The following is a 22,854-nucleotide window of genomic DNA, read 5'->3' as shown; positions in this document are numbered from 1 at the left end:
GCTGCTGACCAGACCGGCATGGAGAAACACATGGTCGGTCGTCAGTGTGTGTTTGACAGCTTGGGTTGTAAATTATAAAGAGATGGGTGTTTTTTTTTTAATATCCTGCGGTCGCGTCGAGAACAAACGCATGAATGAAGCCACGGGACATAACGTTTTTTACCAACACTGACCAGCGAGACCAAAGTAAAGTGATTCAAGTCACTAGAAAGAAAGCAATACTGTATCTTTAGGTGTGAACTCACCCTAACCCATACATGGGCAACTGGCGGCCCGGGGGCCACATGCGGCCCCCACCTTCACTTAATGCGGCCCACAGGTTAATATCAGAATAGTGATATATTATTGATTTCAGCTGTTATGATTCTAAACATGCAAACATGAGCCGCTTTAATGACTTCAGTCTATATTAGCTTAATGACTAGTATTATTTTGTTTTAATTTACAATGTATTTGTATTTAAGTTCATAAAGTTAACATAAGTATAACTAAATGCATTTGAAATGAAATACAAATGTTACTTTTCAGGATTCCAATTCAAAAACAGCAGATCTACAAGCTCAAAACGCGTCGCACTGCGACGCGTTTTGAGCTTGTAGATCTGCTATTTTTGCTATTTTTGCTACATTTGTGTGACATAGAATGGCGAAAAAAAATCAAATCAAATACAGAGAGACTGTATACACAGTGGCCCTCATTTATCAACGCGGTGCAGCCCAAATAATGAGCGTACGGCGAGATCACCGCTCCTTTCAGCATTTATCAATATATCCTGACGTGGGCTTCATCCTACGGTACGCTGAAATCTCACGTCTGGTCGAGACCAGTTGTTGACGTTGGCTGCGCCCGTTTATTCCATCCTAGACCTGCAGAGCAGCATTGTCTGACTGTCTGAGAGGCATCTAGACACATATATCCATATATATATATGTAAAATCGGGGCGTTTTGAGAATATTTAAGGGCGTGTTATTTAAATGACGCTCGGTTTCAGCCGTGACATTTATCAAGGCTGGGACCAAATGTACGCTCGGATCAGCTGTGTAGGATGTGTTGATACATGCAACTTCGACGTTGGTGTACGGCCGAATGTATGGAAAAATATACGCCGGTTTATACGCTGTTGATAAATGAGGGCCATTGTGTCCCTCTGGAGTGAGTGTGGAAATATAGTGGCCCTCTACATCATCAAAGTTGCATCACCCCTGCTCTAACCTGTCTGTCTGTCTGTCTGTCTGTCTGTCTGTCTGTCTGTCTGTCTGTCTAGGGGTCAACAGTCTGCTGGTCAGAAAGGCAGCGGAGCAGGAGGAAGAGGTACAGAGGTCATGGGTCAACAGTCATTACATTGTGATGGTCGACCGATCTCTATGATTTAGCATACATACTATCGTCAACATTGTTTTAAATTCATCTGATGAAAAATGTATTGTAATGTATAAATCTGTTGAAGAATTGTCAGCTAATATTCTATCTGTTTATTAACCCCTTCTAGGAGTCAGGAGGCTCTCAGAGCAACGAGGAGTGGCAGAAGAACCTGATCTCTCCAGAGCTGGGCGTGGTGTTCCTCAACGCTCCTGACAGACTGAAGACCCTCCACCCAGACCCCGCCCAGATGAGGTGACACGCCCTGCTCACTGCTTTAAGACAAATTCCAATACAATTCCAAGAAAAGCAAAAAAAAACAACACTAAATGACACATTCATGAAAAAAGGCCAAGGCATGTTATTTACACTGATGCTAGGTTCATTGTTTACCTGTGATTCTGTAGTTTACTGAGACACTACACTGTCTCTGTATTCTATGCAAGGGATAATGCATGGGGAGGTGGTCATTATTGAAATTTAAAGCCCGACAGGGTGATAATGCACCGATGCGGAGCCCAGGTGCATTATCACCCTGTCGGGCTTTAAATTTCGATAATGACCACCTCCCCATACTTTATCCCGCTATTACACAGGCTACTTAATACATAGATAAATAAATTGACTCAAAATTAACAACAAAACAAAGTATTTCTTGGGACTTGCCCCAAAACACACTCACCCCCATTCTATATACCGCTGGATTTGCCTGTAATACCGCCGTATTTGCCCCGGGGCGACTGTGTTTTGGGGCGAGTGTTTTGGTATCCCCCCGTTGTTGTGCCACGATAAACAAGGAACTGTAGTGGATCAAATAGAATGACTTCTCGGTTATTGCATCGTCTATTTCTCACTTCAAATGTTTTCAAAAACATTGTTGAGAGCAACGTTTAGTTGTAAATGACATTGGTTGTTTGTTTACATGGCTGTCGGCTGATGGATGTTGGATAAAGCATAAACCAAGCAGCTCAGGTTGATATGAGCAGGTGTTCTAAGTCTCTGATTACACAGCGGTCCGTTATAGAGCTCATCGGTTATTATCCAGAAATAATGACCGATGATTGACCAATCAGAATCGAGCATTCAACCAAGCCGTGTAATAAGATCCTATAGTTTACTGAGACACTACACTGTCTCTGTATTCTATGTATGTGTTTATCATGTCTACTGTAAGTCACTGTGGATAATAAGGCCTACATTGTAAACTGTAACTGGTAGGAGTTGGGACCAGGCCGCTCTCACCCTCAAACACCTAGAGAGGCTCAACATGCGGGCCGAGGCCCTCTGTCGGCCCCCCAGCGGGCCCGGCGTGGAGCCGCTCATCCTGTTCCAGAAGATGGGGGTGGGCCGTCTGGAGCTCTATACCCTGAACCCGGTCAGAGGGAGTAAAGAGCTGGACGCTCTGATGAACACCTGGCCCGGTAACATGAATAACAATAACAACACTGCAGCCAACAGCAAAGGCTCACATCAAGGTTAGTACTACACTTATTTATTCTTTTTATTTATTTTTGGCATTTTTCTTTCATTTTTCTTTTTTTTCCCCACTTTTTGTTTAAACTCATTGAGACCTGAAGCCGATTCTACATGTCTCCTAAATCTCAACAGTTTTCTGAAAAACGTATGTTTCTATATCAGTGGTGCTCAATCTTTTTCATGTCAAGGACCCCCAAAATGATATGTATTTGGCCGCGGACCCCCATCAAAATATTTTGTTCCAGGGACCCCCCCAGAAGCAAAGATTTGAGTTAAAAATGTTCGCTTTAAAAAATATATATATATTCAAAGATTTGCACACATTTACACGATTTTTCAAAAATAGCAGATCTACAAGCTCGTGAGCTTGTAGATCTACTATTTTTGAATAGCCCAAAGTGTAAAATAATGCTTTTTAGCTCAAATCTAAAAATGACACAGTTCCAGGTCTCAATGGGTTAAGACCAGGAACGCATCTGTGTCATTTTAGATTTTAGCTATAGCCATTATTTTATACTATTCAAAAATAGCAGATATACAAGCTCATAGAGCTTTGTTGAGCTGCAAATTCAGTACAACTTCCAAAAAATAGCCGATCTACAAGCTCACAACGCGTTGCGTTGTGAGCTTGTAGATCTGCTATATTTGGTGAACGTTCCCACCTAGAATAGGGATGCTGGGCGTTTAAGTGGTTAACAACAAAAGAGGCATTTTAAGTTTTAAGCATATTTTGATTATCGCCATTAATATCGTTAACTCCTTCACTGCCAGAATGAATCAAAACATAAATAAGTCATCCACTGCCAGCCATTGTTTTACCTTTTTCAAGTAGAGTCACAGAATGTTTATCTCCAGTATGATGGATCCCCTCATCGTTGCTAATCACTGAGGGTTTCACTGTGTTTCTGCGAGAGAAAAAAAGTCATCGTGACCCCCGTTGGCTGTTTATAGCAGTGGTTCTCAAACTTTTTTATGTCAAGGACCCCCAAATTGACACTTATTAGCCCGGGGACCCCCATTTGAAAAGAAATGCCAAGGACCCCCCATAAGAGAAGATTTTTTACAGTTTTAGCAGTGATTTTCGACCATTTTAATTTCAAGGACCCCCAGTTTGACATGCATTAGAGGCTACGGACCCCCATTTAATGGCATTTCTATCTATGGGACCCCAATTCATATTGTAAAATCAATGTTAATTTAACTCTGAGTGTACAAATGGACCCGTTAGGGTCCATTTGGTTACATTTGTACACTCTCAGAGTTACAGGCCCATAAGGGTCAATTTGGTTCCTAACTATATCATTTAGCTGGGGACCCCCTGGAACTCCCTCAAGGACCCCTGGGGGTCCCCGGACCCCACTTTGAGAACCAACGGTTTATAGGCCTTTGAAAATACCATGCCTCATCCAGAATCCATAGTAAAACACAGGAGGAGAGATGCAGGCCATTTCCCAAATACGTTAACCAGGAAGTGGATGGAGCAGTAACACTTTGTAACCATGTTTTGAAAAGCGCTTTATAAATAAAGTTTATTATTATTATTACAATAACTGTGACATGTATTTCCTCCCTGTGTGTCTCTCTCTCTAGAGCTGCCTCTACCCTGCCTGGTGTCCATCTGTGCTCTGCTGGTCTGGCATCCGTCCAACCCCCAGGAGAAGATCGTCAGAGTCCTGTTCCCCGGCTGCTGCCCCCAGGCCAAGATCCTGGAAGGCCTGGAGAAGGTCAAGCATCTGGACTTCCTCAAACATCCCGTGGTCTGTCTGAAGGACCTGGAAACCTCGTCCAGCAGCAAACCGATGGCCAGCAGACGAGCAGAGAGCCAGGAGAGCCTCAGGTCCATGACTAAAGACCCAGCAGCACCCAGACCCGGAAGCTCTCTGACTAAAGACAAGCTGCTCGCTCGCGGATCGGCCGGAGGAGAAGCCAAGAAACAAGCGGACGCAAAGTCCAAGCTGAAGACGCAGACGGGGGGAGATGCAGCAGCTGCTGCGGCGAAAGAAGGGAAAGACCGGGACGACAAGGCGGCTAAAGCGAAAGACGGGGGGGACGCCAAACAGAGACCCTCCAAGACCCTCGCCGAGAAGCCGGTTCCGAAGAAAGAACCGACGACGAGGGATGAGAAGAAGGAGGCGAAGAAAAAGGAGGACAAGCCGCCGCCCGCGGCCGCTACAGCGGTGGCGGGAGGAGACAAGAAGAAAGACGCGGCCAAGAAGGAACCTCTGGGGGGCGCCAAGCCAAAGAAGGACGGCGTTAAACCCGCCGACGCGAAAAAGACGGACGCGAGCAAGAAGGACGTGAAGACGGAGGAGAAGAAAACGGCGACGGCAAAAAGCCTCGGTGTCGTTAATAATAAGAGAACGGCCGCGAGTGCAGCAGCAGCAGCCGCCCTGGCGTCGACCATGGTGGCGAACGTGGAAAATGGCAAAAAGGCTGTAGCTAAGAACGCAGCGGTGAGGAAAGACTCGGCGATTCCCAAGAAAGACGCTGTGAGCAACAAAGGGACCAAACAGAAAGCAGGACCAAAGGATCCCGACAATCACACAGTTCCAGAGGAAACGACCGCACGACTAGACAACCACAACACCGGTACGTTATTTACACAACGGGCGACATTCACAAGCAGTCATACTGGAAAGAAATCGGGCCACTTCCTTCACAGGTGTTAACAATCATACTAATTAACCCATTACGAATGTCTTCTAAACAGTTTTCTGAAAAGCTTATGTTTCTATATCGGTGGTGCTCAAACCTTTTCATGTCAAGGACCCCCAAAATTATATGTATGTATATATCTGAAAAGATCTAATATTTTATGATCATGTGACACAGCCCTGAACGGCGCTCAGAACTCCAACATGGTCCTGGGGGGCGTGGCCGCGGGGGGCGTGGCCACGGGCCGAGACGCAAACCACAACGCCACCGTCCAGAGTCTCCATCAGGACCAACCGGTCGTCGTCATGGAGACCCCCCAACACGCCAAGATGGCTGCCGCTTCCACGCCTCCCCCCGCCAAGACGCCAAAGAGCGAGCGCAGCGTGAACTTTGACCTCACGCCCACAGAGTTCCGCCTCCTGGACGGAGCGCTGAGGAACGGACAGGAAGGGGAGGAGGAGGAGGCGGGCTCTCCCGCATACTCCGCCCCCAACCGCAGCGCAGGTATAACACTGATGATGATACTGTACGGCGGTTGGTGGTTCTCAACCTGTGGCAGGGGTCGTGTCGTGCTAGGATTTCTTCCAGCCGGACAGGCTGTCCGACGTGATTAAAGTTTACCGGACATTTGAATTAAAAGACGGTCATCCATTTTCGATGCATGATTAACATGCAGGTGCGTGTAGCTATACAGCCTAACAACATATTATGATACACATGGATTAAAGTTCTCAGTCGCCAAGACTGATTTCAGTCATTTGGATTCCATTGAAGCCAGCACGTCTTCTATGGAAGCATGTTGCGCAGCAAAAATAGCCGATCTACAAGCTCTCAATGCGTCTGCGACGCATTGAGAGCTTGTAGAAAGGCTATTTTTGGTTATTTTAAGATTAGAGCATTTGAAGTGGTCAAACTAGCAATATGTTCAGAAGCATCTTCCATCTTAATCGACTCGGATATTTCATATAAAAGCAAAGGTTAAAGCCTGAATCTGTGATTTCTTCACATGGTTGGGCAGTATGTAGAACAGCAGGAACAATATTACTAAAGCATCCTAATTTTACATATTGTATTCATTGTTTAGGAATCGGCGCTAGTGTGTGTGGGGGGGATCCTTTAACACGGTTTCACAAATCGCACATTAGGACATTTTCAGTCGTGAGATTTAAACTAGCTTTAATCCATGGATACAGCATAGTAGGCCTATTATATATTTTTGATAGAAAACTATTTGAAAATCAAGGAATATAAGAACTTCATCTTGCACAACCAGATTAATTAGGCCTATAGACCGTGTACAGCTGCACATTGATGTTACATGTAGCTATGAGTGTAGCTGTGCGTGTGTAATGATTTTTTATCATCAAAACAGGCCGTTCCGTTTTGATTTTGCATTTGTTCATTTTAACACATTTGAATAACAATGTTCACATCTTTTCTTATTGGCCTTTATTCAATATTTTTCTTCACATTGACAGCAAAGGCACGTAACGAAGGCAATTCAAGACAACAATGCAGATTTTATCAAGCAGAGGCCATAACATACATAGGCCTATTAACTTCATTAATATAAAAATGAAATGCTTATTAGGCTATAAGCTTAGCTTGTGACCTGTTAAGTTCAGGCAGCCTACTTACAGTAACGGTCTTCTGAAAACAATCCAATATTGCAATCCAGAGCCTACAGTCAGTGTATGGTTGGTGGTTATCAATTTCAAAATCAAGTCTAAAGTTCGACAAAAACCTACCCGCTTGAATGGAGCTTAATTACTTCTGACATCAGCAGGAGTGAAACAGTGAGACTACAGGTCATTCATATGAACTGTCACTTCCTATATAGACTCAATTTACAACTCAGAAGCTGGCCCCTTAGTCGGGACACATACTGTGTGTGTGTGTGTGTGTGTGTGTGTGTGTGTGTGTGTGTGTGTGTGTGTGTGTGTGTGTGTGTGTGTGTGTGTGTGTGTGTGTGTGTGTGTGTGTGTGTGTGTGTGTGTGTGTGTGTGTGTGTGTGTGTGTGTGTGTGTGTGTGCAGGTCACACGCCCTACCGTAAGCAGACCCCTGAAGAAGATGACCTCCAGGGTTCATGTGAGGACGGCAGTGTGGGCAGGGCCAGGGTCCCCAGCCTGGGGGTCGGAGGTCATGAGACCCTCACCTCCACCTCCTCTCTGGACAAACAGTCCATGACCTCCATGACCTCCTCCATGCCTGCTGAGGTGAGGTTTAAACCCACTGTTTCATTTCAGGGACCCCCGACATTATATCATAGCCACGCAGCGCACACCCCCCCCCCCCATCTGAACATGTTTTGTGCCAGCGATGCCTCAAACTCCTCAAAAAAAAAATATATATATTTTTTTAATGATTAATACTTAATCCATGTTCTCAGGTGTCAGAACACATACATCACCCAATAAAATACTGACACAAACAGCTAAATCATACAAACAATAGAAATGAGGAATATAAAGCACAGAAGCATACAGCGTTCCACATACATTTTCTGACCAGTTGAAAAGCTAAAAAAAAAACGAACATTGCTGGCAGTGGGCAAACTCAGCCAGAAATAAGTGTGGCAGTGAATGAATTAAAGGAGACATCCGGACATTTTAAGTGTTATCTTTGATGTGTCGCTAAACACTCACCAACATTGAAAGGGTCGTTGAGTTATTCCCAGAGAGTCCCCTTTGTCCCGTCTAACGACCCCCTCCGTTGACATAATGGGAGTCCGTGGAAAGCTGAAATTCGCCTATTTTAACAAATGCAAAGTCCGTTTTTTTTCTCCTAGTACTCATTGTGGAGTCTCATGATACCCTAACAGGCGCTGAAAGTCCCCGACGAGCTAACGCTAATGCAGAACGAGCTAACGCTGGTTGTTTCTCTCCCAGAACCTGGCAACTCGGTGTTGCCAGGGAGAGAAACAAGCAACCAGCGTACCTTGTTTATTTGTTTCTTAACCATATTTATGTGTCCTTTAACCATGTCTCAGGTGGGTTCTCCACACTCCACGGAGGTAGACGATTCGCTGTCGGCGTCATTCGAGCTGGTCCCGCCTCCAGAGCAGCGGTCCTCCTCGACGTCTTCGTTCGCCAACGGACACGCCCCCCCCGACGCCATGAGTTTACCTCTGAGCTCCGCCCACAACAACAACGTGCGTCCGCCCGGCGACGGCTCGGAGGGGGGTCTGCACCTGGACGTGCCCCATGACGTGGACCTGTGTCTGGTGTCTCCCTGCGAGTTCCAGCACCCCAAGTCACCTGACACCCAGCGCCCCAAGTCACCTGACACCCATCACCCCAAGTCACCTGACACCCATCAGGCCCTGGTTTCACCGGGCCTGTCTCACCATGCTGGTCCTCAGGACCTGTCTGAAGACAGCGAACCATCACAGGTATTACATCATCTGCCCCATCGCACTTATTTGAGACGATCGCAATTATTTGAGAAAATGATCACATTCTCTAGCCTGGTAAACCCTCCCTCCGGAAATCTCATTTCCATTTGATTTCAGGAGTGAGTCTGGCCTGATCGCCCATTCTGCACATTGGCTGTGGGCTGGAGTTGGGCGGGAGTAATACCGTTGACTGACAACCCCTTCAGCCAATGATCGTTTTTCCCCTTCAGCCAATCAGCAGTTTAATGTGACGCAACGGGACTTTTGAGACGGCCATGCCCAAAATAGGTTGCCTTATTGGGATACATGCGTGTCACTGCCTGCCCCGGCCGGTTCTCTGAATTTATATTTTTAAATAGGCTCTGTCATGATTAATTGACCACATATATGAAGTTAAACAACTAAATTCTATCCAAACGATATATAAGTAAATTCCGTGCCTCAAAATAGAAGTTTGAGAGCTTTTTGAAGTAAAGAAAAAGCGGAGAAAATAGCAGACAGAAAAGATGGCTGCCGTTCGTGTTTTGTCGGCTGCAGTCAGGCTGCACTCGGTGCCATTCGGGCTCACTCGAACTCGCCACCTGATTGGCCAACTGTCGCTGTCAGAACGATGTGCGACGACGCTGATAGGCTCGTCAATTTGGCGTACAGAGCCAATATTGCAGAATGGGCGATCAGGCCAGACTCACTCCTGAAATCAAATGGAAATGAGATTTCTGGAGGGAGGGTTTACCAGGCTAGGAGATATCCATCCATTTTAGAAAATTCCACAAGAGGGTGCTCTAACGCAACTTAGGAATGATCCATCAACTCTGATAGAAGGAATGGACGGATGTGACGTCATCCCAAAAAAAAACTCACTTCCGTCCATATCCTATTAGGATTTGTAGAAAAAACACTTATAGCTCTGATTCTTTATTTTTGGGTGAAAACCAGCCATTTTCAATGGGCTCCAAAATGGCCGATCGCAGTAAAAAAAAGAATGTTCCAGTGGATAGACGAGACCCTCCCCCACCCCCCCCCCACCCCCGGACACTTTTTGTTTACATCCGTGTGCATTTAGTGGCTTCTGTGTCTTTTCAAAGATCGTCAAAAAAGGTGAAAAACGCTGGCAGCAGCAAAATAATGAATGAAATAATACCTGTCAGTGAATGTGTTCTCACATTCACTGACAGGGGTTTTCTAGCTTGTAGCTTCTACCAGCATTTTGAAGCATTCTGACTAGGGGTGTGCCGATATATCGTCCCGCGATATATCGCGATACGTTTTCTTGACGATATGTATCGTTTTGTGGAAAAAAAATATTGTTTTTTTTTTTTACAATCATTATAATCAGGCATACAAACAGCCCCGAGGTGAAAAGGGTGACAACATGTTGTTTTTTTCGGGTCAGGTGTCACACTATTGCCCTATTTGGATTGAAAACGGCTATTGTAGCTGAAAAGCTACAAGTTTGCATGTCTGAATAATGCAAAAACACAATTATTTGTTTGCATTTGCTTTTTTTCTCCCCCATATATTTTCATAATTAAAAAAGGTGCGTATCGAAATCGTATCGAAGTTGTGAGCCAAATATCGTATCGTATCGTTTGGCACACCCCTAATTCTGACTAATCTTACAAGAAGCACAGAATATTTATCTCCAGTATGATGGATCCCCTGATGGTCGCTAATCACTGAGGGTTTCACTGTGGTTCCGTGAAGAAAAAAAAAATGCAACCTCCCGTTCGTTTGTTAGGGTTAGATCTTTGGATAACCTGGTACTGTGTTAAAAATGGAAAAATAGATAATAGTAATAGAGTACAGAAGTCCTGACGTCACTGGTTCATCCCCAGGTTCGTAAGATAATTTCTTTATGGAGAATAACATTGGGTCATCTTAGAATCGTCTCATATAAGAATTGTGGTCCAACAATAAACAAACTGTCTCTGTGATATTATCAGGGAGGAGGTTCTGTATCGTTTATGATAGTCAGTCACTTATATTTGATACAGTCTGTTTCTGGTGAAAATGTAACTCATTCGGCAGAAGTAACATTAATGTTTTCTCACCGTCAGTTGATGCTTCATATCCATAAGAGTCAAACCGCCGGGTTATTTGTTTATTGTTGGAACACAGTTCAGTTCTTATTTGACGCGATATTAAACACGTCTATGGGTATTCAGAACGGGGGGGGGGGAACCGCAAACCAGGTAGACAAACCTAGGATGTGTAAATGACGTCAGACTTTGGTGCTCTATATGTTATTTTTATTTTTTATTTTTTTTAAATGACAGAGCTCTCCATCAATGGCAGTGAATGTGTTAAAATGTCCCCCATCATGACCTTTTAACCCCGACCCCTCAGGAGGCGTCCCCGAGCGCCCCCTCCAGCGGCGGCGGCGACCGCCGCTCGCCCCAGGGCCAGGAGACCCCGCCCACGTCGGCCAGCGACTCTCTGCCGTCGTCCGCCACGGATTCGGACGTCCCGCCCGGGACGGAGGAGTGTCCGTCCGTTACGCTGGACAGCCAATCGGACTCCGAGGAGGAGGACGGGTTCCCTCCCCACCACCATCATCACCACCACCACCAGGCCACTCCCCACTTCTCCCTCAGGGGGGGGGCGGCGCCACAGGAGCGCCCGTCCCCCCACATGGACCCGCCCCCGGCGCCGATGAAGGACCTCCCACCGCTGCCCCCGCAGCCCGGCGCCTGCATGGCCGACCCCGCCCCCGGCGAGGCCTCGGCGAAGAATCCCAAGACCGCCGGAGCCAACGCTGTGAAGACCAAGAAACCAGGTTTGATTGATTGATGTACTTTATTTAGTAAGACATGAGAACAGTACATAACAGTACATGGAAGTACAAATTCACAATACAAGGTCTACTAAACTAGAAGACTCATTAACCCACTGAGCTTGTTTAAGATGAGATCCCCATGCACACAAATCATGATGACATATAACTAACTAATGTTAGTTAGGTCGAGTTTATTTCAAGATTACCAGATTGAAACTGTTGAAAAAGATGATGGGATTTTAGGTTTATTATTTCAACATAAACTATCTGAGTATAATTTCGTCATATTTTCCTGTTACCTCCCACCCGAAAACTCCCCCTGGGGTAGAGACGCATCAGCTTTTTTCTGTCGTCTATTACGTTTGATCTATCAATTTTCTGAAGTGGATGCAATTTATATTGGTGGGGACGTGAACGCTAGAATTGGAAATATGGAAGATTTTATCCCTACTATTGACTCTATTCCCCGAAGAGTTGCAATTGATGATTATGTTAATAAACATAGGGAAAAATTCCTAGAATTCCTAAGAGATTCGAGAATGTGTGTACTTAATGGTAGGATCGACCCACTATGTGATAACTATACATCAGTGTCGCCAAAGGGTAAACCTGTGGTTGATTATATGATCGCGCCATTTGACTGTTTAGAAAACTGTTTGGAATTTAAGGTATTGCTCGCCTCACAAATGGTAGAGGATAGAGCTCTATTTAATTTGATAGGAGATAACTGTCGTCTACCTGATCACTCCATGTTGTGGCTTAAGTTTAGGGCTGGCTATGAAATGCCCCAACGAAGACAGGTGCCTGTTACAGCTGGACACTCTAAAAAGCGAGTGGTTCGAGATGTACCAGACACTTTTCTAAATTCTGATATGGGACGTAATGCTATGCTAAATTTAATTGAAAGATTACAGACTCTAAATAAACATCAAGGGGAGTTGGATAACTGGTACAAAGAGTTCTGTATTTTAATACATTCTGAATTGAATACAAAACTGGACAAACCCAAATTTAGAAAATCTAATCAGAACAATCCCTATTGGAATATGGAATTGGGCGTTTTATGGTCAGATATGTGCAGTGCTGAACGTCTTTTTTTGAAATGTAAAAATCTAGACTTAAGAAAGCAACTTAAAGTTACTTATAAGCATAAACAACATAGTTTTGACAAAAAACTTAGGTTCTACAAACGTAGATATCAAAGAGGACAAATTATACAAATGGAGCAATTACATACACAGAACCCACAACAATTTTGGAATGAGATAAAGAATCTGGGCCCCAAACGTTCAAAAAAGATTCCTATGCAGGTATGGAGTGAAGGGGAAATATCATCTGACCCAGTTAAAGTTTTAAGGGAATGGGAGGGAGCCTTTTCTGGTTTATTTTCAAGACAAGAAGAAAGTACGGGCAATGTTTCTTCTGATCACATATCTTGTTTTACAGATAAATGCTTACATTCAACTACTGATGATACCTTAAATATAAGTCTGAGTAGAGAAGAAGTGCTAAAGGCAATAGAGTCTGCTAAGGTTAAGAAGGCATTTGGTGTAGATGAATTACCAAACGAAGTGTTGAAAGCTCCCAATTTGTTTGATCTATTATTTTATTTGTTGAACATGTGTTTTGATCAGGGTATTATACCATCTACCTGGTTTAAATCATAGACTGTATAAATGAGATGGACAAACCCCCTCCGCTGCTTTCTACAGACCGAAAATGAATCCTTTGCTGCAGACTGTAGGTCCGCCATGTTTCACTACGCGTCAGAATGAGTTCAGACCATTATTGGTTGGGTAACTTGTCAATCAAGAGCGGGGGGCGGGGAATGAATGCTATTGGTTGTGTAGCGTGTCAATCAAATCATCCCGCCCCTCCTAGAGAATAGCCTACTTTATCGTCAATTTTATAATAAATAGAACCATAATTTAGCAAAACGCATATCCTGATGATTGAAAGGAGACTTTAAACTAGCGACTGGAAGCATATAGAATTTATGAAAAGTTTTATTACAGTAAGAAAATCGAGTCTGAAAGTTGGTAAAAACCCATCGGCTTGCGTTAAAATAAATTCTTTCTGAACTCACAGGTCGGCACGGGTGAAACAGCGCCTCTCGCTGGACATTTACTAAACATCCGGGTTGGCCTCATAGTAAATATCTCAGCCTTGCCCCTTGGTTTAAATCAATCATAACCCCAATCCCAAAATCATCAAAGGATGATCCTAAGATTCCACTGAATTATCGAGGTATTAGTCTACTGAGTACTGTATATAAATTGTATTCTTCTGTTCTAAATAATAGATTGGTTGATTTCTTGGAAAGAAATAATTTACTGGAAGAAGAACAAAATGGTTTTAGGAAGGGAAGAGCATGTTTGGATCATATTTATGCAGTGACTACAGTGGTTAGAAATAGGTTGAAGTCAAGAAAACAGACCTTTGGTTGCTTTATTGATTTTCAGAAAGCGTTTGACCTTGTTGATCACAACTTCCTAAAGTATAAGCTTCATCAAATTGGGGTAAATGGAAAGTTCTATCAAGCTATTTCCTCTCTATATAGCCAACCTGTTGCCTGTGTGAAAGTGAATGATTATTTTACAGAGTGGTTTCCTACGCCCTCTGGTGTTAAACAAGGGGATGTTTTGTCCCCAACTTTATTTGCTGTTTTTATTAATGATTTGGCCAGACAGGTAAAACAACTGGAGAAAGGGGTTACATGTGGTCAAGTATTTGTAGATATATTGATGTATGCTGATGATATTATTTTACTCTCAGAAAGTGAAGAGGATTTACAAAAAATGTTGACTTGTGTTAATGAATGGTGTAAGAAGTGGAGAATGTGTATTAATCAAAAGAAAACACAAGTAATGCATTTTAGAAACCCAGGTACAGAAAGAAGTAGCTTCAAGTTTAGTGTGGGTGATAAACAACTGGAGTTTACAGATAAGTACAAGTACCTTGGTTTGTTTCTAGATGAAAACATGTCCTTTCTTCACGGTGTATCTGCCCTAGCAGATTCTGCCGGCAGGGCATTGGGAGGCCTCATTGGCAAAACCAAAACGTTGAAGGACATGGGCTATCTTACATACTCTAAATTGTATGACACATGTGTATGTCCCATTTTAGACTATATTTCGGGGGTTTGGGGGTACAAAAGGTTTCAGTTAAATGAACGTGTCCAGAACCGGGCTATTCGATTCTTTTTGGGACTACATAAGTATGCGCCAATTGCAGCATTTAATGGAGATATGGGGTGGGACTCCTGTGAAATTAGATGGAAGGCCAGCATGGTGAGTCTCTGGAACAGGTTGCTGTGTCTGCCATCCAATAGGGTGGCTAGTCAAATTTTTTACTGGGATCTGTCCGGAGAAGGGGAATGGGTCTCTGAGATCTTTGAGGTATTGAGTGCATGTGGTCTGGAAGACCATTATCTCCAAAGAACAACTGTGAATGTGGAGGAGTTTAAAAACAGAATCCGTGAGAAATACATACAAAGCTGGTCTGAAGAAATTTGGCAAAAGCCAAAATTAAGAACTTATTGTCTTGTAAAAAAAGATTTTAAATGTGAAAATTATGTTTTGTATAATTTGGCAAAAAGTCGGAGGTCACTTTGTGCGCAGATAAGGTGTGGCATTCTGCCTTTACATATTGAAACGGGAAGATATAGAGGCATAGCTGAGGAGGATAGAATTTGTGAATATTGTGATTTGAATGAGGTGGAGAATGAAATACATTTTATTTTATTTTGTCCCTTGTATGATGACTTGAGAGATATATTGTTTAAAAAAGTCCACACCCCTGATCTAAACTTGATAGATTATGAGAATGGTGCCTTAATTGAATTTCTTTTTCTTCATATTTTTGCTTTTTCAGAATATCTTTATAAAGCCTGGGATAGAAGGAGAAGGGTGACTTATAATAGATGAATTCCTTTATAAATATGTATGTATTCTATATGCAGGTATATATAAATGTATGTACTGTATGTGGTTTGTTTCAAATCAGGCTGTATTATGAGTTGCTGGTTGGGTGTACACTGGAATGTCTGTAACTTTGTTTTGTTTTTTAGTTTAACATTGATGTGTCTGATAATCCCATGAGGGATGGGTCAAGAAATTGTCCGGACACGGAAATAAAACATTCATTCATTCATATAAAAGACAGACAGATATACACACTACTATACATACTGTATAAGAGACAGACACATATACACACTACTATAGAATGTCATACAATCAGTTTACAGGTTACTGGTATGAAGAGTGAGAAATATGTACAAAAGAAGAAAGAGAGAGGGGGGGGGGGTAGGTTAGGACTTGGACAGGGGCCATTTTCCAATTGCAGCCTCCTGAAGGTGTATCTTTAAGGCAGTTTTGAAAGTGAGTAGGGTTTTTACACTCCTTTACTCCTTTTGGTAGGGCATTCCACATTTTAGATGAATAGCATGAGAACGAGTTCATTCCCTTTGTTGAGCCAAATCTGTGAACATGGTTTGTGGAGCTGCCTCTGGTGTTATGATCATGGACTTCATTAACATTTTGGAAGTATTTTGACAAATACAGGGGGATCCTAATGTTGTGGTGTATCTTGAAGACCAGGCCCATAGCAAGTTGCTGTACTCTGTCCTCAACCCTAAGCCATCCAATCCTATCAAAATGATCAGGGGTTAGATGGGTTTTGTGATTGAGGCCAATAAGTAGCCTTACTAGTTTGTTTTGGGATGTTTGGAGCCTTGTTTTTAAGGCCTTGGAGGTGTTGTGATACCATGAAGTGCATGCATAATCATAATGACCTTGTATGAGGTGCAGTGTGTATGAGGTGCGGTGTGTAGGGGCTTTATCTGGGCTTCTGGGGGGGGGGTCCCTGGCAGGGTTGCCAGATCTGCTTATTATTATAATTTCCCCACGAGATTCTATTTGAAAATAGCCGATCTACAAGCTCACAACGCGTCGCATAGTAATCCTGGTCACTATACTGCCTCCCCCTGGCCAGCCGGGGCGCCTGATGGAGGGGAAAGGAACTGGTTGGAATAACGTGTTCCTTCCACACGCTACGTCCTACCAGGGAAACTCCCCCCTGTCAGGTGATAAATGGAGCTCCATGGAGCCTTGACTTCATGGAGATTTGATTAGTTTTTGTCGTATGAGAGAGGGAACATGATTGGCTCAGGAACGAGACAAAAAACGAAAGAAATCTCCTTGAATTAAAGGCATTTTTTGGGGGGGTGAACTATTCCTTTAACTTGTGTCCACTGGTCTGTAGGTGTGGTGGGTCAGAAGGGGTCCGGCAGCAGCAGCACGGTGACCCAGAACCAGAAGGTCCAGAGCCAGAGGTCCACGTTGAAGAGCAGCTCCAGTCTCGACACCAGACCTGCATCTAGAACCTCTGGCTCTGCTTCTGCTGCTTCCAGACCAGGTTCCTCCAAACCTCCAACAGCCTCAGGTAAACCTCAGTGATGGAAGAAGTATCAACATGTTTAAACATTTAGTCAGACGATATTTAAAGATGCACTGCAGTGACATTTCCGGTCATTTTATTTTGAAGGTTCAGTCTGAAACGTCGGCTCAACCGACTCTAAACCAATCAGAAGGTCCCATCCCTTCAGGCTATGGGACGTTGGATCTCAATCACTTCAGCCGTGCGCAACACGGCTAGTGTATGTTTACAAGTGAGAGAGAGACGGCCAGTGAAGCACGTTTGCTACTACCTGGCTTATTTCTAACCTATAATGTTTTCAGATACATATTTTAGTGTGCAGATGAAGTTTAAAATGAGTAATACACTCATCTTCAATGAGATTAAAAACGGAGTAGATCTATAATTAAAATCAGCTGTGTTTGAAGAATGTGCAGCTATGGGAATCAAACAGGTGCTAATTAAATACTATACTATACTATACTAATTCAATTTAGTTTTTTTCCCCACATAAGGTTATGGTGGGTACCCCAACTTTCAGCAGCTGTCAAAAATTCCCCTAGCTAAACTGCATTTCTGTGTTTATGAGGTGTGTTACTAGACACCTTTACAAACACATTAGTGAAGACATTTCTTGGTAAGGAATTTATTCCCAGATTTGACATTATTCTGATAATATTCCCTGACTAAATGTAGCAGAGTAAGCTTAGCAGACGGAGTGAAAATGTTTCAGATGACGTTATTTCCGGGTGGATCGTTCTCTCCAAGTCAAGGCATCATTGATTGGTTGGAGAAGAGCGCCCTCTAGCTTAATCACTAAAAAATAGCAGTCAATGTGTTACCAGCACAGGAAGACTCTTCACACACTAGAGTGTGTCTGACATAAATGTCAGAGCCTGTAATGTATAACCAGTGTTGGGAAAGTTCACTTAAAATATGAACTAGTTCAAAGTTCAGTTCACAACTTTTAAAATGAACTAGTTCAAAGTTCAGTTCATAATTCAAAATTTTTAACTAAAGTTCATGGTTCAAAAAATGAACTAGTTCAGTTCTTTTTCGTTCTTTTTTTTCAATATATATTAGTGCTGTCAGGCGATTACATTTTTTAATCGCGATTAATCGCATGATTTGTGTAGTTAATCGCGTGATTAATCGCATATTAATCACATATTTTTTATTGGCTCAAACTTAAAATGATGAACTGAAAAGCAGTGCATTGTATTGTATATGGATCAGGATGCATCCAATATATTATTTATTATTATTACTATACTTTTATTATTTATCCAATACATTATAAAACCAATGTTATTTATTTAATTTTATATCCTCTCTGGTGTACATACACAAAGCACCCTATATTTATTATTTCCAGTGGTGTAAAGTAACTAAGCACATTTATTCAAGTACTGTACTTAAGTACAATTTTGAGGTACTTTTACTTTACTAAAGTATTAGCAGTTTTCAGTACTTACTTACTTCTACTCTACATCTCAGAGGCAAATATTGTACTTATTTTTAATTATTTGAAAACTTGAGTTACTAGTTACTTTGTAGATTTTACAAATACATGAATCACTTCAGCCCTATTTAAGTTTTGGCTATTGGAAAATAGCCGATCTACAAGCTCACAACAGGTCACGGTGCAACACAGTGAGCTTGTAGATCTGCTATTTTCTAAAGAGTTTCATTCATCTTGGGGGGGGGGGGGCTGGGGGCTTGTCAAAGTGAGTGTATGACACTGTTAACATCAAAAGCCAGGTGCAGAAGTCCACTTTTAATGCCAAAATATCGGGTCGGACGTCCAGACTACAATACGTTCATTCAGAGGTTCGGGGGCCGGGGCTACCGTCCTAAAGTTGGCTGTAGGCTACGGTGCTACGCATCAGCCACGGACATGTTGTTGTGACATCCCAAACTCTTGTGACATCCCAAACTCATGTCGCCGTTCCGCGGTGTTTACTTATTAATTCAGCCCAGCTTCAAGTTAATTTTGTCGGCAGTGAAGCCAAGGAAACAACACCGATACTTTGGAAGAGACACAAGTCAACTTCCAAATGCTTGTGGCCGGGAAATGAGCTTCGCAGAGCGGATAAAGTGTCAGCTCTTCGCCCTGGCCGAGTGGCCGTAACTGTCTGTGCTGCTCACTAGCTGTCGCTGCAATGAGACTGTTCACTCGGACTTCGCGCTGCGCACATGAATGTGAGACACCGCCTTGCTTTTCTCTTTTTTTGGCTGATGGTGCGTTCAAGACGCCTCGGAAACACAGAATAAGATGAAATACAACATGACAAACCGATGTAACCATGGAAATTTGGGACACTCTTGAACGAAGTTAAACTGTGAGAGAACGCCGTTCACAAACGCCAGAATGAACGCGTTCACGATAACGTTCATCTAGCGGATATACAGTACGTTCAGTTCACGTTCGCCCAAAATATGAACGAGTTCATGAACGATCGTTCATTGAACGCGTTCAGGCACAACACTGTGTATAACTGTACCATGTAAGAATAGTTACAGGGTCCCCACGGTCATGAAATTCCTGGAATTATTTTGAAATAAAAAAAAAAAAATCCAGTACTGGAAAAGGTTTGAAATTGATCAAACATCATCAAAGGTCCTGGAATTTATCAAGGGTCCTGGAAAAATATTTGGCTATGCATTGTTTTTGGCTATTGATTTTGTTAAAACAAAACATTTTCATAAACATGAATAATATTACACGAAATATGTAACATAAGTAGTTTTTCGCCGAACGGGCTTTGTGACGGCAGCCTAATGTATGTCTCGAACTTTATTTTTGCTACACTGCCTATCTTTGGGCATTCTACATAGGAGTAAGAGACACATTATTGCGCCGAATGATTGTTATATAGGCCTGGAAATTGGGCTAAATATTCTGGAAAAGTTTTGGAAAAGTTTTGGAAATTCATTGCTAAAAATGTGTGGGGACCCTGTAGTTAGCATTGCTAACGCTCACCTCAGTACCGTCCATAATGTTGCAGAATTGTGGTAAAATCTGTGATTTATACTTGATCGTTTTTAAAGGTATGTTGGCTGTTGGTTTGTGTCTGATTTTTTTTTTCTTGGGGGCAGTGGCGAAAATGTGATTTAAAGGAGCACTTTAGCAAACATTCTAACCCATACATGGGCAACTGGCGGCCCGGGGGCCACATGTGGCCCCCACCTTCGCTTAATGCGGCCCGCAGGTTGATATCGGAATGCTGATATATTATTGATTTCAGCTGTTATGATTGCAAACATGACCTGCTTTAATTACTTCAGTCTGTATTAGTAGCTTAATGACTAGTATTAAAATTGTCTTTTTTATGTCCAATGTATTTGTATTTAAGTTCATAAAGTTAACACAAGTATAACTAAATGCATTTGAAATTGAATAAAAATGTTACTTTTCAGGATTCCAATTAAAAAATAGCAAAAATAGCAGATCTACAAACTCAAAACACTGTACTGCGACGCGTTTTGAGCTTGTAGATTGGCTATTTTTGCTACTTTTTTGTGACAGAATGGTGAAAAAAGTTAAAATACGGAGAGACAGTATATGCAATGTAGCCCTCTGGACTGAGTGTGGAAATATAGTGGCTCTCTCCATCATCAAAGTTGCATCACCCCTGTTCTAACCTCTGCCTGTGTCACATGTTCTGTTTGTCCCCTCCTCCTCCTCCTCCTGCTGGACCAATCAGGTACCAGGTCTGGTTCCGGCGGCTCCGCCCCCACGGTGTATGTGGACCTGGCCTACCTGCCCTGTGGCCCCGCCTCCTGCACGGTGGAGGCGGAGCTCTTCAGGCGGCTGCGCTCGTCGCACTACGTGGTCAGCGGAGAGGAGCCCCACAAGGAGGCGCTGATGAGACACATCCTGGACGCACTGCTGGAGGGCAAGAGCTCCTGGCCCGACGTGCAGGTAGTACTGAACTCTCTGTTTGACCATATAAGGAGTTCCCCCAATGCAGCCACCACGCCCAAATATGGAGTGAATTGTATGAATGCATGGATGTAACCCATTAAGACGGGTTACGCATCTGTGTCATTTTAACATTTCTTTGGCTATTCGAGATCTACAAGCTCATAGCGCCGCGCTATGAGCTTGTAGATCTGCTTTTTAGCGGCGCTAGCCGCTCTATAGAGCGGATCCTGCTCTATACCTGGCTTTTGCGTCAACGTTCTGATTGGTCAGACACGTCAACAAAGTGATTGGTCAAGCTTCACGTGACACGTGGCTATAAACATATTATAACACTTATTGATGACAAAATGTATCAAAGGCGCCGCTACCTTCACACAGGTGTGATTTTTTTTTTATACACCGCTACACCGCTCAAAAAAAATCTGTCGAACGATGATGTCACTGGTAGTGTCGCATTAGCGCTCATAGCGCGGCACCGAGTGCCGCGCTATGAGCTTGTATATCTGCTACTTTGTATATCTGCTACTTTTGAAAAATCGTTATTTTTTTTGCAAATCTTGAGATTTGAGTTAGAAAAGCGAACATTTGTAACTCAAATCTTTGCTTCTGGGGGATTCAACAGTTTTTTGAAAAAACTTATGTCGCCATAATATCAGTGGTTCTTTTTTCCATGTCAAGGACCCCCAAAAAAAGACGTGTATTTGGCCACGGACCCCCATCTAAAAATATATGTTCCAGGGACCCCCAAAAGCAAAGATTCAAGTAAAACATTTTCGCTTTAAAACAATATATATTAAAAGATTTGCACACATTTTCACGATTTTTCAAAAATAGCAGATCTACAAGCTCATAGTGTAAAATAATGCTTTTTAGCTCAAATCTAAAAATGACACAGTTCCAAGTCTTAATGGGTTAATACAAATAGCGAAATAAACTTAACTTTAAAAAAAAAACCTTTATAAATAATGCCGTGTTGCCATGGAAACACAACGTATCCTTCTCTACCCGTTGTCTTATTGGATGAACTTTGACCCCGGTGTGTCACAGGTGACCCTGATCCCGACCTTTGAGTCGGTGGCGATGCACCAGTGGTACCAGGAGACGCTGGATAGGCAGAGAGAGCTGTCAATCAACGTGCTGGGCAGCAACAGCACCGTGGTGATGCAGGAAGAGACCTTCCCCGCCTGTAAGGTGGAGTTCTGAGGAGAGGACTACACAATTATAATGGACTACAAATCCCTCCCTCCCTCCACACGCAAGCTCCACCCACCCTGCAGTCACACACACACACACGTTTTTGAGGTGGAAATAGGAAGTTGTTGAACTTTAACCTTTAACGTCGCTAAGGTATGTCGGAGCTGAGAGAGAGAGAGAGAGAGAGAGAGAGAGAGAGAGAGAGAGAGAGAGAGAGAGAGAGAGAGAGTATTGATGGGAGCAACAGTTAATCAGTCAAATTGATTATTAAGAAAACGATCTATAGTTGCAGCTTTATTGATAGTCATCAGCCTCAAACACACACTGCTGGACTTAACAAGCATTAATTATTTCATTGGTTTGTATTTCATGTCCTATCATTTCCCAGTGGAAACTCCTCCCCTTTTTGCACAGCTTTCATTTTATGTAATTCATCAGAATGCTATCAAGAAACGCTAACACAAGTCTTAAAGGAGTAGTTCACCCAAAACATTCTTTGTTTTCTAGCAGTGACACACCCCATGAAGCCTTGAGGTCGGGGAGATTTGTTTTGTTTTTGTCTCATTCCTGAGACAATAATTTGATGACCGGTAGAGTCTTCTATTGACCGATGACCCGGTTGTTAAACTATTGGCTTAGGAATGTGACAAAA

The 22,854-nt window shown here is 43.0% G+C and overlaps 1 protein-coding gene across 1 annotated transcript in view; it reads left to right on the top strand.

Moving 5' to 3' along the window:
* The window catches only part of map1sa (microtubule-associated protein 1Sa), a 36,828-nt gene extending 13,974 nt beyond the window's left edge, over nucleotides 1–22,854 (top strand). The window contains exons 7-17 of the mRNA XM_084065777.1: nucleotides 1,266–1,312; nucleotides 1,491–1,615; nucleotides 2,579–2,835; nucleotides 4,427–5,425; nucleotides 5,669–5,995; nucleotides 7,527–7,708; nucleotides 8,482–8,883; nucleotides 11,233–11,662; nucleotides 16,928–17,107; nucleotides 20,788–21,005; nucleotides 22,056–22,854. Coding sequence (XP_083921903.1) covers nucleotides 1,266–1,312; nucleotides 1,491–1,615; nucleotides 2,579–2,835; nucleotides 4,427–5,425; nucleotides 5,669–5,995; nucleotides 7,527–7,708; nucleotides 8,482–8,883; nucleotides 11,233–11,662; nucleotides 16,928–17,107; nucleotides 20,788–21,005; nucleotides 22,056–22,211 — 3,323 coding nt within the window. The 3' untranslated portion in view covers nucleotides 22,212–22,854. The remainder of the gene's footprint in view (nucleotides 1–1,265; nucleotides 1,313–1,490; nucleotides 1,616–2,578; nucleotides 2,836–4,426; nucleotides 5,426–5,668; nucleotides 5,996–7,526; nucleotides 7,709–8,481; nucleotides 8,884–11,232; nucleotides 11,663–16,927; nucleotides 17,108–20,787; nucleotides 21,006–22,055) is intronic.

This window comes from Gymnoscopelus microlampas (assembly GCF_963454915.1).
Source record: "Gymnoscopelus microlampas genome assembly, chromosome: 9".
In the NCBI taxonomy this organism is placed as follows: domain Eukaryota; kingdom Metazoa; phylum Chordata; class Actinopteri; order Myctophiformes; family Myctophidae; genus Gymnoscopelus; species Gymnoscopelus microlampas.
Note: the sequence above shows the minus strand (reverse complement) of the source record. Positions and strands in the feature narration are given on the sequence as shown.